The sequence below is a fragment of the Engystomops pustulosus genome, chromosome 7 (assembly GCF_040894005.1).
Source record: "Engystomops pustulosus chromosome 7, aEngPut4.maternal, whole genome shotgun sequence".
Classification (NCBI taxonomy): Eukaryota; Metazoa; Chordata; class Amphibia; order Anura; family Leptodactylidae; genus Engystomops; species Engystomops pustulosus.
In genome coordinates this window covers 74,453,837-74,470,635 of record NC_092417.1, presented here as the reverse complement: position 1 = coordinate 74,470,635, position 16,799 = coordinate 74,453,837, and the positions used below count along the sequence as shown (strand labels likewise).

Below are 16,799 nucleotides of genomic sequence, written 5' to 3'. Positions count from 1 at the left end.
GGAAAGCAAAATGGCAGATCTAGTAATGCTAATTTATTGATCAGGTAGAGACGAGGACATCTAGGGAACCGAGAAAAAGAGACAGAAATTTGGTTTAGTTTTCTAGTATTTGTTCACTATTCTTGTTTACCTTGTAAGGTCCCATCATCATTAAATGATACCCACTGAGATCTGTGAGTGACACACTTTTCACTTAGTGATATCATCTTCTCATCTTGTTTTAGGGTTCATAGTGAGAGGTGCTGGAAGAACATAGACATAAAGGTAATTTAGAGTTTTGAATTTATAGAAACGCTAGCCCTCTTTAGGACTGCCAAGGTACCAATATACTTATTTACAAACTGTCCTAAGACAGAAAAAGCCTTATCGGTCAGGCCTAAAACGTAACTTTTGTTAATGTTCACTTAGAAAAATATACATTGCTGTAATTCCCTCAATAAAGAATGTTAAAAATACTTGCTGGGGCTTCTACACATAACAAATCCCTTTAGGGGGAATAATTCCCCTCAAACTAGTGTATTCGTTAAGTGTATCTCTGCAGCGATTGACATAATTAAGCAGCCTCAAACAAGACACCTTAAAACACATTCACGAGCCCCCTCCCCCATGACATGTTTCGCTGGAGCACCAGTGTCATCAGGGGATCGGGGCTACTGATTCGTGGGAGGAGCTAAGGAGGGTATAAATCATTTCTGGGTGGGATCAAAATGTCACTTTGGCCAATCAGTATGAAAGTTTATTATAGTTGCCAAGCAACACATCACTGATAGATGTATCCGCCAATGGCTTCCAATGAATGATAAGTGAAACCCTTCCAGGTCATCAGGAAGTGACATATTGATGTCACTACTAACTCCTATTGGTCAGGCTTTCACTGGATGGTAGGTGAAATTCTTCCAGGTCATCAGGAAGTGACATATTGATGTGGAGCTAATAGTACAGGCTTTATACTAAAGGGCCTGGCAGGATATATACTACAGGAGCTGGCAGGATGAATACTACAGGGGCTGCCAGGCTTTATACTACAGGGGGCTGGCAGGCTATATACTACAGGGGGCTGGCAGGCTATATACTACAGGGGGCTGGCAGGCTATATACTACAGGGGGCTGGCAGGCTGTATGCTACAGGGGCTGGCAGGCTATATACTACAGGGTGCTGGCTGACAAGCTGTATACTACAGGGGGCTGACAAGCTGTATACTACAGGGGGCTGGGCAGGCTGTATACTACAGGGGGCTGGCAGGCTATACACTACAGGGAGCTGGCAGGCTATAAACTACAGTGTGCTGGCAGGCAATATACTGCAAGGGCTGGCAGTCTATATACTGCAGGGGCTGGCTATATACTGGGAGCCTGTGGCCAATGCATTTCCCACCCTTAGCTTATACTCAAGTCAAAAGGTTTTTCCAGTTTTTTGGGGTTAAAATTAGGGGTCTCGGCTTATACTCGGGTCGGGTCGGCCTGACGTTACCTTTTAAACCCTTTCAGATATGAAATTCTAGGTATACCATACTCACATGGTACCCAATAAATTAATTCCATTTACTTTGATATAATAATGTGTTAATTCTCTCACCCCACACCCTTGGGACCCCAATGCAGCTCCACATCCTGACATTTACAAAGCAGATATTACTGTGCTGAAGGTCTCATTGTTAAGAATAAATATGAACTGCAAATCTCTCATCAAATTTAGGAAGCTGTTGCAATTTATACTGTATATTAAACACTCACCATTTCTAAATTACATGACTATTACTTTACACCAAGGACTCCTGACCTTAAACAGATAGATAACATGGACCTCAGCAAAGATGAGGAGCAACACAGAGAAGAAGCAAGTGCAACAACCCTGCCGATGCATAGGGTAGGTAGTTGTTGCGATTAGCGCCCTCTCAATGTTATGAGCTGCCTAGGGAGACTGATCAGCTCGCAAGGAGGTCTCCAAAAGTGGGGAACTGTGTAATTGCAGCTGGGACCACTGCCTGGGAGGGCAAGGGTTTACAAGGGTTAGGCTGTTGGAAGTGGCTTCAAGAACAGGATATTTACTTCTGTGCCTTATGCTGGCACTTTGCGGACCACTATACAGGACAAGAGAAGTGGTACTGTGCAGTGGCCATATATACAGAATAAGAGCAGATACTGAGAATTACACCCAGTATACAGGACAAGAGAAGTGGTGCTGTGCAGTGTACATATATATAGGATAAGAGCAGATACTGAGAATTACACCCAGTATACAGGACAAGAGAAGTGGTACTGTGCAGTGTCCATATATACAGGATAAGAGAGAATACTGAGAATTACACCCAGTATACAGGACAGGAGAAGTGGTACTGTGCAGTGTCCATATATACAGAATAAGAGCAGATACTGAGAATTACATCCAGTATACAGGACAAGAGAAGTGGTACTGTGCAGTGTCCATATATACAGAATAAGAGCAGATACTGAGAATTACATCCAGTATACAGGACAAGAGAAGTGGTACTGTGCAGTGTCCATATAGACAGAATAAGATCAGATACTGAGAATTACATCCAGTATACAGGACAAGAGAAGTGGTACTGTGCAATGTCCATATATACAGAATAAGAGCAGATACTGAGAATTACACCCAGTATACAGGACAGGAGAAGTGGTACTGTGCAGTGTACATATATACAGAATAAGAGCAGATACTGAGAATTACCCCCAGTATACAGGAAAGGAGAAGTGGTACTTTGCAGTGTCCATATATACAGGATAAGAGCAGATACTGACAATTACATACAGTATACAGGACAAGAGAAGTGGTACTGTGTAGTGTCCATATATACAGAATAAGAGCAGATACTGAGAATTACATCCAGTATACAGGACAAGAGAAGTAATACTGTGCAGTGTCCATATATACAGAATAAGAGCAGATACTGAGAATTACATCCAGTATACAGGACAAGAGAAGTAATACTGTGCAGTGTCCATATATACAGAATAAGAGCAGATACTGTGAATTACACCCAGTATACAGGACAAGAGAAGTGGTACTGTGCAGTGTCCATCTATGCAGAATAAGACCAGATACTGAGAATTACATACAGTATACAGGACAAGAGAAGTGGTACTGTGCAGTGTCCATGTATACAGGATAAGAGCAGATACTGAGAATTACACCCAGTATACAGGACAAGAGAAGTGGTACTGTGCAGTGTCCATATATACAGAATAAGAGCAGATACTGAGAATTACACCCAGTATACAGGACAAGAGAAGTGGTACTGTGCAGTGTCCATATATACAGAATAAGAGCAGATACTGAGAATTACATCCAGTATACAGGACAGGAGAAGTGGTACTGTGCAGTGTCAATATATACAGAATAAGAACACATACTGAGAATTACACCCAGTATACAGGACAGGAGAAGTGGTACTGTGCAATGTCCATATATACAGGATAAGAGCAGATACTGAGAATTACACCCAGTATACAGGACAAGAGAAGTGGTACTGTGCAGTGTCCATATATACAGAATAAGAGCAGATACTGAGAATTACACACAGTATACAGGACAAGAGAAGTGGTACTGTGCAGTGTCCATATATACAGAATAAGAGGAGATACTGAGAATTACACCGAGTATACAGGACAAGAGAAGTGGTGCTGTGCAGTGTCCATATATACAGGATAAGAGCAGATACTGAGAATTACACCCAGTATACAGGACAAGAGAAGTGGTACTGTGCAGTGTCCATATATACAGAATAAGAGCAGATACTGAGAATTACACCGAGTATACAGGACAAGAGAAGTGGTACTGTGCAGTGTCCATATATACAGAATAAGAGCAGATACTGTGAATTACACCCAGTATACAGGACAAGAGAAGTGGTACTGTGCAGTGTCCATATGTACAGGATAAGAGCAGATACTGAGAATTACACCCAGTATATAAGACAGGAGAAGTGGTACTGTGCAGTGTCCATATATACAGGATAAGAGGATATACTGAGAATTACATCCAGTATACAGGACAAGAGAAGTGGTACTGTGCAGTGTCCATATATACAGAATAAGAGCAGATACTGAGAATTACACCCAGTATACAGGACAAGAGAAGTGGTACTGTGCAGTGTCCATATATACAGAATAAGAGCAGATACTGAGAATTACACACAGTATACAGGACAAGAGAAGTGGTACTGTGCAGTGTCCATATATACAGAATAAGAGGAGATACTGAGAATTACACCGAGTATACAGGACAAGAGAAGTGGTGCTGTGCAGTGTCCATATATACAGGATAAGAGCAGATACTGAGAATTACACCCAGTATACAGGACAAGAGAAGTGGTACTGTGCAGTGTCCATATATACAGAATAAGAGCAGATACTGAGAATTACACCGAGTATACAGGACAAGAGAAGTGGTACTGTGCAGTGTCCATATATACAGAATAAGAGCAGATACTGTGAATTACACCCAGTATACAGGACAAGAGAAGTGGTACTGTGCAGTGTCCATATGTACAGGATAAGAGCAGATACTGAGAATTACACCCAGTATATAAGACAGGAGAAGTGGTACTGTGCAGTGTCCATATATACAGGATAAGAGGATATACTGAGAATTACATCCAGTATACAGGACAAGAGAAGTGGTACTGTGCAGTGTCCATATATACAGAATAAGAGCAGATTCTGAGAATTACACCCTGTATACAGGACAGGAGAAGAGAAGTGGTACTGTGCAGTGTCCATATATACAGGATAAGATCAGATACTGAGAATAACACCCAGTATACAGGACAAGAGAAGTGGTACTGTGCAGTGTCCATATATACAGGATAAGAGGATATACTGAGAATTACATCCAGTATACAGGACAGGAGAAGTGGTACTGTGTAGTGTCCATATATACAGAATAAGAGTGTATAATGAGAATTACACACAGTATACAGGGCAAGAGAAGTGGTACTGTGCAGTGTCCATATATACAGAATAAGAGCAGATACTGAGAATTTCACCCAGTATACAGGACAAGAGAAGTGGTACTGTGCAGTGTCCATATATACAGAATAAGAGCAGATACTGAGAATTTCACCCAGTATACAGGACAAGAGAAGTGGTACTGTGCAGTGTCCATATATACAGAATAAGAGCAGATACTGAGAATTTCACCCAGTATACAGGACAAGAGAAGTGGTACTGTGCAGTGTCCATATATACAGAATAAGAGCTGATAGTGAGAATTACATCCAGTATACAGGACAAGAGAAGTGGTACTGTGCAGTGTCCATATATACAGAATAAGAGTAGATACTGAGAATTACATCCAGTATACAAGACAGGAGAAGTGGTACTGTGCAGTGTCCTTATATACAGAATTAGAGCAGATACTGAGAATTACACCCAGTATACAGGACAGGAGAAGTGATACTGTGCAGTGTTCATATATACAGAATAAGAGCACATACTGATAATTATACCCAGTATACAGGACAAGAGAAGTGGTACTGTGCAGTGTCCATATATACAGAATAAGAGCAGATACTGAGAATTACACCCAGTATACAGGACAAGAGAAGTGGTACTGTGCAGTGTCCATATATACAGAATAAGAGCAGATACTGAGAATTTCACCCAGTATACAGGACAAGAGAAGTGGTACTGTGCAGTGTCCATATATACAGAATAAGAGCTGAGGACTAGTACTGTGTGTATTTAGAAGAATTACACCCATTCATGCAGGGCAATAGACTGTAAACTGCTTCACTCTTCTGTAATTTCCTTCAGTTCCCTGGTTTTTGGATGACTGCACTCAGGTCACTTCTGAACAGAATCAGAAGATCAACCTTATATTGTGGGCAGAAAACCCTGCCCCCTCCTCAGCCCAAGTCTGAAACAGAGAGTGCTGGATTGCAGAGAGCTTATAGATTTAGATACTGACTTATTTTGCACATAGGCAGGTTCTAGGGTCTCATATGAGAAATTACTTATCTGACAGATAGGTCAGATCATGTGTCATGTAAGTGTGGTGCAGATGCAATCTCTGCACAGCACTGTGGAATATGTCGGTGCTATATACCAATTAATACATATATATGGGTCAGGATGGAGCAGAACAATGTTCATTTTAACTCTTTAATGAGGACAGTGTTGCAATAATCTACAAAATATATTACAATGAATCTGAAACAATACTAAGAGAACAGTGCAATGCTCTGCAGGTTTATGGAGAATCCAGTTGTGTAATAGTCTGTAGAACTACTGTACACTCTCCTGTTAACCCTGCGTGCCTTACCTGTGTTTCTGTTGGGTTGCTGCGTGGGTCGCTGTGTAGGAATAAGCTGTGTTTCATGTGTTGGTGATGACAGCTGACTGGATATGGGGTGTGAGATAACTGGGACTTGATATGTGTGGGCGTACGGGAGACAGATTTCCAGCTCTCCTCCTCATAGAGAGTGTGCTGATTAAGGCAGGGGGATTGTGTCCTCATTATCCATGGATATAATGTTATTATAAAGCAGCGCTTCACCAAATGACCCTCGAAACTGCACACAATATAGAGGCAGGATCCCAAATAATCTGTCCTCAGGCTAGTTCTCTGCTCTTTGCTTGTACTAGTTTCTATTGAAACTAGTACAAACAGCACTATATGCAGTTTGCCTGTCGAGTGTGACGAGTGCTCCCTGCACTGCTCAGGAATTGTGCACCATTATTTTTTTGGGGGAACTTTGTTCAAGCTGCAGAACTGTGGCATCAGTAATAAATGTGGCGCAAACAATAACACGCCTCTTTAGGTGTAGACTTTTATTTGTGTTGTCAGATACAGTGCAGCCACTACACAAAACTGGTGCAGACACTTAATAATTACATGCAGGGCCGGATTAAGGTTGGTGGGGGCCCCTGGGTGCAAAATCTGGTGGAGGCCCCCACTCAGTGCAGCGTGCATACACGTCCTCCTGCTCACTATCCACTATCCCCGCAGTAACACTGCTACATACAGCCGCCTCGTCCCCAGTAACACAGCTACATACAGCCGCCTCACCCCCAGTAACACAGCTACATACAGCCCCCCCCCCAGTAACACCGCTACATACAGCTGCCTCATCCCCAGTAACACAGCTACATACAGCCGCCTTTCCCCCAGTAACACAGCTACATACAGCCGCCTTGCCCCCAGTAACACAGCTACATACAGCCACTTCACCCCCAGTAACACAGCTACATACAGCCACCTCATCCCCAGTAACACAGCTACATACAGCCGCCTCATCCCCAGTAACACAGCTACATACAGCCGCCTCACCCCCAGTAACACAGCTACATACAGCCGCCTTGCCCCCAGTAACACAGCTACATACAGCTGCCTCGTCCCCAGTAACAGCTACATACAGCCGCCTTGCCCCCAGTAACACAGCTACATACAGCCGCCTTGCCCCCAGTAACACAGCTACATACAGCCGCCTTGCCCCCAGTAACACAGCTACATACAGCCACCTCACCCCCAGTAACACAGCTACATACAGCCGCCTCAACCCCAGTAACACAGCTACATACAGCCGCCTCACCCCCAGTAACACAGCTACATACAGCCACCTTGCCCCCAGTAAGACAGCTACATACAGCCGCCTCGCCCCCAGTAACACAGCTACATACAGCCGCCTCGTCCCCAGTAACACAGCTACATACAGCCGCCTCATCCCCAGTAACACAGCTACATACAGCCGCCTCGCACCCAGTAACACAGCTACATACAGCCGCCTCGCACCCAGTAACACAGCTACATACAGCCGACTGGCCCCCAGTAACACAGCTACATACAGCCGTCTCGCACCCAGTAACACAGCTACATACAGCCGCCTCGCACCCAGTAACACAGCTACATACAGCCGCCTGGCCCCCAGTAACACAGCTACACACAGCCGCCTGGCCCCCAGTAACACAGCTACATACAGCCGCCTCACCCCCAGTAACACAGCTACATACAGCCACTTCACCCCCAGTAACACAGCTACATACAGCCGCCTTGCCCTCAGTAACACAGCTACATACAGCCGCCTCACCCCCAGTAACACAGCTACATACAGCCGTCTCGCTCCCAGTAATACAGCTACATACAGCTGCCTCGCCCCCAGTGACACAGCTACATACAGCTGACTGGTCCCCTGTAACACAGCTACATACAGCCGCCTCACCCCCAGTAACACAGCTATATACAGCCGTCTCATCCCCAGTAACACAGCTACATACAGCCGCCTCGCACCCAGTAACACAGCTACATACAGCCGCCTCGCACCCAGTAACACAGCTACATACAGCCGACTGGCCCCCAGTAACACAGCTACATACAGCCGCCTCGCACCCAGTAACACAGCTACATACAGCCGCCTGGCCCCCAGTAACACAGCTACACACAGCCGTCTGGCCCCCAGTAACATAGCTACATACAGCCGCCTCATCCCCAGTAACACAGCTACATACAGCCGCCTCACCCCCAGTAACACAGCTACACACAGCCGCCTCACCCCCAGTAACACAGCTATACACAGCCGCCTCACCCCAGTAACACATCTTTGTATCTACCTTCACCCCTACCAGATATGCAGTCCCATGTAACATACACCTTAGCCCGCACCAGACATCCAGTCCCGCAGTTTATACAATTACACACATTTATACACTGATATATCCACACCTTTATATACACACATAAAGTTCTACACTCGTATGCTTGCACCCATATATATACAAGTACACACACACATTTATGTACCCATATACATTTATACACTAATACACAGAGTATTCACAAACTCATAAAGTATATACACACATACAGTATATATACATCACACATACGGCATACACATTATATACAATATATATATACACACATACAGTATACACTGACCATATATACATATACATGCAGTATAAAAACACCATATACACACATGCTGCATATACATACAGAATATACACACATACAGCAAATACAGACACATTCAGTATATACAGCATTTTCACACACATACGGGAAATACACACACACACACACACACACACACATTCAGTATACAGAGCATATACATACATACCATATACACAGCATATAAACATACATCATATATACATATATATATATATATGTGCATATATTTAAATGTGCACATATATATATGCTTGTACAAATATATGCGTGTATAAATACAGTATATTCATCTATACACAGTATTTACATATATACACAGTAGATGCATATATACATAGTATATACACATATACACAGTAGATGCATATATACACAGTATATACACATATACACAGTAGATGCATATATACACACATATACACAGTAGATGCATATATACACATATACACAGTATATCAGGGCCGGCTCCAGGTTTTAGTGGGCCCCTGGGCGACAGAGCCATAGTGGGCCCCTCCGTGGGCCGCCCTCCAGTGGCCACACTTCCCCCCCCCTCCCCACACACTGACCACCCCCCCTCCCCTGCGGACACACTGACCCCCCCAACCTCCCCCTGCGGACAAACTGACCCCCTCACCCCCCCCCTGCGGACACACTGAACCCCCCCTCCCCCCTGCAGACACACTGAACCCCCCCCCCCCCGCTGACACAATGACCCCCCCGCTGACACACTGACCCCCTTCTCCCCCTGTATACACAGTGACCCCATCCCTCCCCCCGCGGAGACACTGACCCCCCCCCCCTCGCCCCCTGTATACACACTGACCCCATCCCAACCCCCGCGGACACACTGACCCCCCCTCACCCTCTATACACACTGACCCCCCCTCCCCCTCTATACACACTGACTCCATCCCTCCCCCCTCCCCCTGCGGACCCACTGAAACCCCCCCTCCGGGAAAGAAGTATTTTACCTGTCCTGGTTCCCCCGGCGCAGCACCTGCAGCTGTCTTCGGCCTGGGCCTCCCGTACGCGCCGGCTCTGAAGCCGGCACACGTGACCCGATGACGTCATCATGTGCGCCGGCTTCAAAGCCGTCGCATACCCTGCGGAGCGCCTCATCGTGGGAACCGGGACAGGTGAGTTGCAGATTCTGCCTCTATGCTGCGCTCCCGACCAGCGCAGCATAGAGGCAGAAATGTGATCCATCCGGATGGTGATCAATTGTACCAGTGTCTTATAGCGACACTGGTACAATTGATCCGGGGGCCCGAGTGGGCCCCTCCAGTACCCCGGGGCCCCGGCACTTGCCCGGGCTGGCCGGGTGCTGGCGCCGGGCCTGCAGTATATACAAATATACACTTTATATACACAGTAGAATCATATATACACAGTATATAAATATATAGACAGTAGATGCATATATACACATATAGACAGTGGATGCATATATACACAGTATATAAATATATAGACAGTAGATGCATATATACACAGTATATACACAAATGCACAGTATATACATATATACACTTTATATACACAGTAGATGCATATATACACATATACACAGTAGATGCATATATACACATATACACAGTATATGCATATATACACATATACACAGTATATACATATATACACATATACACAGTATATACATATATACACACAGATAAATAAATATGTAATGTATACTTACCATTTTAGGGTGTTCGGCTGTCCCGTGAGGAGGGTGTTCGGGCGGGGGGGTTGGGGGGTCTGAGGACGGCTGCTTGTTCCAGCGGGCGGGCGGGGGTAGGGCTGGCATCGGGGGCCTTGCGGAGGATGCCAGCTTGTTCGGGGGGGGGGGGGGAGGGCAGAACGGAGGACGACTTCTAGCTCTGGCAGCGGGGGGGGGGGGGGGGTTGTTCGCGTGGAGCGGAGGACGGCTCGATGTTCCACGGGGGGGGGGGCGTTCTGAGCGGAGGATGGCTAGATGTTCCGGCGGGAGGGGGGGGGCGGGGGTTTGGCGGTCGCGTGGAGCCGAGGACGGCTCGATGTTCCAGCTTGGGCGGTTGGTGGCCTTCTGAGCGGAGGACGGCTCGATGTTCCGGCGGGGGGGGGGGGGGGGGGGGCGCGGGGAACGGGTGAATGTTTCAGCGGGGAGGAGTGGAGGATGCCGAGGATGGCTGTCTGTTTGGGCAGAAGGGGGGGTGGCGGCGTGGGGATGCAAGGTAAGGTTGCTTGTTCCAGAGGGGGGGAGCGCGAGCGGGATTCCGAGCGGGCGGGGATGCCTGGCAATGCAGCGGGGTGGGCGGGAAGGTTGCGGACGGCTCGGCCATGCAGCTGAAGGGCGGGGAGGCGTAACTTGTGCCGGGGGGCGGACAGGTGGGCGGGCAGGCCATGCAAGGGGATATGCGTGGAGGTGGTGACATGTGCCGAGGTCGGGCGGACAACTAAGGGAGGCGGCGACTGAGGAGTCAGGGACCGGGGGACGCGATCTGGTGGGGGCCCCCTGGGGGGGCAAAATGGTGGGAGCCCCGCCTATAATCCGGCCCTGATTACATGTGCAAGCAGTTTACGCATTCTTTTTAGAGCTAAGTCAGACAGAAAACTGGCGCGAACGCTTTAATAAATGCGGGACATTGGGGCACATTTACTTACCTGGTCCCTGCGTGATCCCCAATCCGGAATGTCCGAAGAGAATGAAGTCTGCCGGGATTCACAACCAGCGTGCACACGATATCCTGCATCTATCGCTTCCCCGATCAGGTCCGCCGGAGTTCACCTTCTTCTTCCCGGAGCATGTAAGTGCTTGGCTTGTTACAAAATTTTAAATGTTAAATCCTGCGTGTTGTCCGAATCCGTTGGATTGTCCGTCGGCCCACCCCCCGATTTGTGTTGCGTGAAAGCCGGGAACCATAGTAAATAAGCCCCATTGTCTTTAGAAAAAAGTAGTTTGCTAAGTGAGATGATGCTCCTTCAAAATAGCTACAAGGCCCACATATATCTATACATTTATTTAATTTAGGCCCTACAGGGCCTAACTTGCTCATCGGTGGGGGTCTTATCACTGAGACCCACACCAATCGACAAGATAAGCCCTAACTTTTTTCGTGGGAAAACCCACAGGACTTCTTTCTTTAAGGACGTCTGATCACTGGGGTCCTAATGGTCTGCAAGTGGCACATATGGTTAGAGTAGTGGCACGCTAGGTTGCCCACCATTCTCTATATTCACTTCTAGGACAGCAATCCCTATAAGTGAAGAGGAAACCACACTAGTCACATGTAAATGATGAATGTTCCAGTAAGGCTGCATTCACATCTCATTTTCTTCATATGTTCAGTAAATACGCTCCCAAAGTATCTGTAGTCATATACTGGCAGACAGAGGCATTTCTTTTTGTAAGCAGTGCCTTTCCATCCACCTCCCTCATGCTGAGTGATGTATATACGCTCAGCGGAGGCCATTGGAGCCTACAGGGGACTGTTGCAATGTATTGCATCCACCCTCATAGGGAGGTTCCCAGTAAAGTCACTGTACAGATAAGTGACAGTGAAATCACTTGAAAACACACCCTGAACATCTGCAGCAGCCAATCACAGTCCCATGGAGATAATGGAGTAATGCTGCGCCTGTAAACCAGCTGCTCCATTCTACAATTCTACTTATAACTACTTATAACTTATACCTGTGCCTTTTCACATGTCTATCCATGGTCAGCAGAGGCCACATAGCTGCATTCAGACATTCATTCAGTCTTTGGGGGAGTTTTGTGAAAAAACTTGCGAATGAAAGCTTTTCAAACTTACAAAGGCACAGGGCGGGAACGTTCTATGCCCATTCACACCGTCAACTACCGCGCCTCTCTACACCCCCATCCACGTAAACATGATGTGGAAGTGGCGTAGTCACTGTTAAAGTCGCAACTTCATGCACTTATTTGCAATTATTTACTGCTTCTACACCAGAAATCTGACGTAGAAGCAGTGATAAATCCCCCCTGTGTTTTTTAGACTCCACTAGAAGCTGGTGTACTTCTGGCCGCCGATGTAGCTACCCGTCAGATAGATCAGGAGGTCTGGGGCAGGGCATCCATCATATGGCAGCGCACATTGGAACAGTTCCATCACGCCCAAACCTGTACCATAAGCTTTACCTGCTCTGGTGGAGGTCGTCCATGATAAAGTGACTGCTAATAAGGATATTGGTGCAGGTGTGATATACCAGTCTGGGCCTCATGTATTATATATAGGCCCAAGGCTTTGGTTTACATATAACAGACAGGTCCCTTAATTGCAAGTAGGATATACCAGACAGGGCTCCTTGGGATTGATGAGTCCCCAGATGTGGGCAGCGTATGCTAGCCTGGGTCCAGCTGCCTGCAGAATAAACCTTGTTGGCCCCTAGCACCCTGCACATTTCTGATTTTATCATTGGTTGCTTTTCGTTCCAAAGATTTGCACAAACCTCTTTTTTTTGTCTCAATCCCAGTGAAATCGGTTACCATGGAGCTGGCATCATCCCGGCAACAAGACCTTGCAATTCTAAATATCTTTCATCTTGGATTTAATTGGAAAGTTTACTGAGCTCTGGGCACATTTCAAGGTGGTATCATTAACCCCATCACTGCTGAAAGTAACTACAAGTAATGAGACCACTGACCCATGTATTAAGCAGAGTCACTGCTTAAAAATATGTACTCCCTTCTCCCTACCATCTCACCATATAGTGATCGGATGTGATTTTATTCTCTGTCAATGATTGTGAGTCTGTTATAATTGCCCAATCTGTTAGTGTCCAACTTCATGTTTTAGGGATTTACCTGTGAACCCTGCAATCTTGTCATTATCTGCAAAGCAGCTGACATTACCTGTTCATATATGGAGATGTGGTCTATAAATATAATGATATTATGAAAATAAAGAGACACCTCCAGATGTAAAGTGAGTACCTGGGTATGAGGTGTTTCAGACTCTGGGGAAACAGGACTTCTTGTTTTGAACATCCCCTTTTGTAGGTCAATTAAGGAAACAATTTTTGGTTTTTAATGCTTGATATGAAACTTGAAACCTAAAAGTAAGGCTGGGTTCACATCACATTTTGTGTCATACGTTGTAAGGACACATCAGGAGTATTCCGACGTAGACCTAAACAGTGGGATACGTCCTCCGGGGCCCCCCTCCCACCTTAATGTAGGGGGACAAGTGTACGTCGATGAACAGGGTGTTCCCCCTATTGTGTCACTGTCCTGATATGGACAGTGACATCACCGGGTGCTCCCTCCTGCTGAGGGACGTGTGCACCTGGCAGGGCTGTGGGGAGTGATGCAACCTACTGCATCTGCTCCCCATAGCCGGCCATTGCGTCCGCTAAGTTTATACATTGCGCCGGCGGAGGCTGCAGGATAATAAAAAGATGCAGTTGCTACGTCTTTCCATCCTGTTTTTGTTTGGCAGACAGAATGACAACTCCGGAGCCATAGGCAAAGGGGGAACATGACAGTGGTAGGGGGGGACCTATAACACCTGAATTTAATGTACTAGTATTGATGTAAGATGATGGTCCTTGTTAAAAGAACAGAGTAGGTGGGATAGTGTAGTAATGTAAGAGAACAGGGTAGGTGGTGTACAGTGCAGTGATGTAAGAAGGTCGGGGCTCAGGAGTAGATGTCACTTCCTGTCCCATATCTCTCTTTCTCTAGAAGAACAGATAGAAACATGTATCTCCCACCCAACCACTTTTTATCACTATTCTACAACTGGTTATTTTAACTATTACAAGTATAATGATATGAAACTGATTGTAACTGTTATTTGTTGGATTTTGACTTTGTTTATCATTACTGTTTATCTTGTACGATGTAAAATTTTTAATTGATTGTTGATGAGATGAGGTTGGGTTATCCTCCTAAGCCCAGGGGAAGGGTGATCCTTCAGCCATGAATCCCTAGAGGTTTCCTCCACAGGGGGGTTTTCCTCTTCTGAGCGCTGTGGGATGACTCTTTGTGAGTCGGAGTTTGCCCATAGTTAAAAAATTTTCTGCCTGGACATTAAAATCTCTCATGGCTTTCGCAAAAAAAAAAAAAAATTGAAAAATGAAAGGAATAGTCAATGTCAGGCCATAAAGTTTGGCTTTTTCTTATCTGTCGCAGCTTTTATTTTGCGGTGGAGGAGTGGAAGGTGCAGGCAAGTTATTGGTGGACTATTTTAACTTATAGAGGATGTAAAACCTCATGGTGGTCAACAGGCTGAGCTTTGGAAGTGGCCAGCCTCAAGGGTCTGTTAATGGTAAAAGCAGCCAGGGGCGGGCACGGTGGTGAAGCACACAATGGATAATCTTCACTAGGGTCATTGGTGCCCTTAAAGTATACTGGCTCTGTCAGAATGGCAGCCAGAGCGTGCCGCCCCCCTTTGTTGATGTCTGGCCGGGTGCTGTATGTCAGGCAGCTTTAGATTGGGGTATTGGGGAATCCCACCCCTAGCATGTCACCTGACTCCTCCTCTGATTGTTTTATTCCAGTAATTTAAATAAAGCTGTGGCCATTTTGACCCATTAATTTATGTGATTGTGTATTTTTTTTCAAATACCGTGTTTTTCTCTTGTCTAAGTTGTTGAAATAAAGTGAGGGTCCATCCCATATCCACCCGTCATGTTTAGTGGCAAGATGGAGGCAACAACTATGGCAACAAGAATATTTGTAAATCTATACACTATATAATCTTTTAGCTAATCATAGCTCCAGAGACTATTGTGGCTAGCCTCTCACAGTCTATAAGAAATAATGGAACATTATGAGCCTTCAATACCATCATTGCCATCACTATGAGTCTTGATCAATAACCTATTTAATATGGTTTATCTTATCTACCCTTCATTTAGCTTCTTCTGCCCTGGTTTAAAAAAAAGGTGTTTCAAAATCATGCAAATGAACCTGTGGGGCTCTAGGCTCCATAGGTGACAATGGAACCTGAAGCCCCTCATGCTCATTTGCATATTGTTTATAGTCTTTTTTTTCATTAAAAACAAGGGCATAAGAATCTAAAAGAAGAGCAGATCCTGTCTAAAGGGGACACAGACCAGTATGTCAGTGTGCTTGGTTTACAGTCCTTCATCCTGGTGGTAAATGTCCTTTAAGTAACAACAGTCCTTCAATCGGGAGCACATACATAGCAGCAATCAGTCAGATAGGGGTGTAAGTAAATGTCTTTGCAGCTTATATGTAAAATGTTTTACTGTTGGTCACTTTCTTCTTACATGCTTTTAAGCTTTTATATACACTGCAGTTATGTTAGTATCATTTAAAAGGACTGTATCCTGTGTTTGGTGCCACACTGGTCTGACATTTCCTGCTCCCAGGGCCATACAGAGGATACCCCTTCCCTTATAAACACTGGTTGGATTACAAAGTTTACACAACATACTCTAAATTTAGGATCTGAGGTTCAGAGACAGAAATGCTGAAAGGGCAGATGACGCCTCTGGATGATAGATTAAATCTCTGTGCTGTAGATCACACCTGCAGAATATTGAACCTACAATCTTCATTTTTGTCACTTTTTGAGGTTGAACATGAGATTCCCAAAGTCTACAGCACCTTAGTAGTGTTCCAAGAAAAAAGTTGTGTAACGTGTTAGCCAGTAGTAGTGTTAGTAGTGTAGTTAGTAGTAGTAGAAGTAGGTAGTAGTAGTACGTTAGTACTAGTTTAGTAGTGTTATGACATGATAATAAATGTATGGTAAGTTTATTTAAATAAAGAATAACCACAAGAAGGTGTGCCTGGAGAATTGTTTTAGGGTTACTATAGAGAACCCAGTAGGAGGTAAGTTATGAGTCAGGAAGCATAGGCTTACTCTGGAGAGGAACATAGGATTTGTACAGCGCTAGGGAATAGGAA

General features: G+C 45.4%; 1 protein-coding gene and 1 long non-coding RNA gene across 4 annotated transcripts in view; one reads left to right on the top strand and one right to left on the bottom strand.

The window, feature by feature from the left end:
- STON2 (stonin 2) overlaps positions 1-16,799 on the bottom strand; it is a 46,660-nt gene that overhangs the window by 28,706 nt on the left and 1,155 nt on the right. Inside the window, exons 1-2 of one of the 3 annotated variants that reach the window (XM_072116732.1) lie at positions 6,287-6,407; positions 131-242 (exon numbers count right to left, since the gene is read on the bottom strand). The exons of 1 other annotated variant lie outside the window; for it this stretch is intronic. In XM_072116732.1, coding sequence (XP_071972833.1) covers positions 131-206 — 76 coding nt within the window. In that variant the 5' untranslated portion in view covers positions 207-242; positions 6,287-6,407. Of the gene's footprint in view, positions 1-130; positions 243-6,286; positions 6,408-16,799 lie in introns of those variants that run through there. One more of the 3 variants, XM_072116731.1, reaches the window with a different exon arrangement.
- LOC140070341 (uncharacterized) lies at positions 223-15,439 on the top strand. Its single transcript, XR_011848907.1, has 3 exons — positions 223-264; positions 1,771-1,867; positions 13,397-15,439. It is a non-coding gene; the product is annotated as an uncharacterized lncRNA (long non-coding RNA).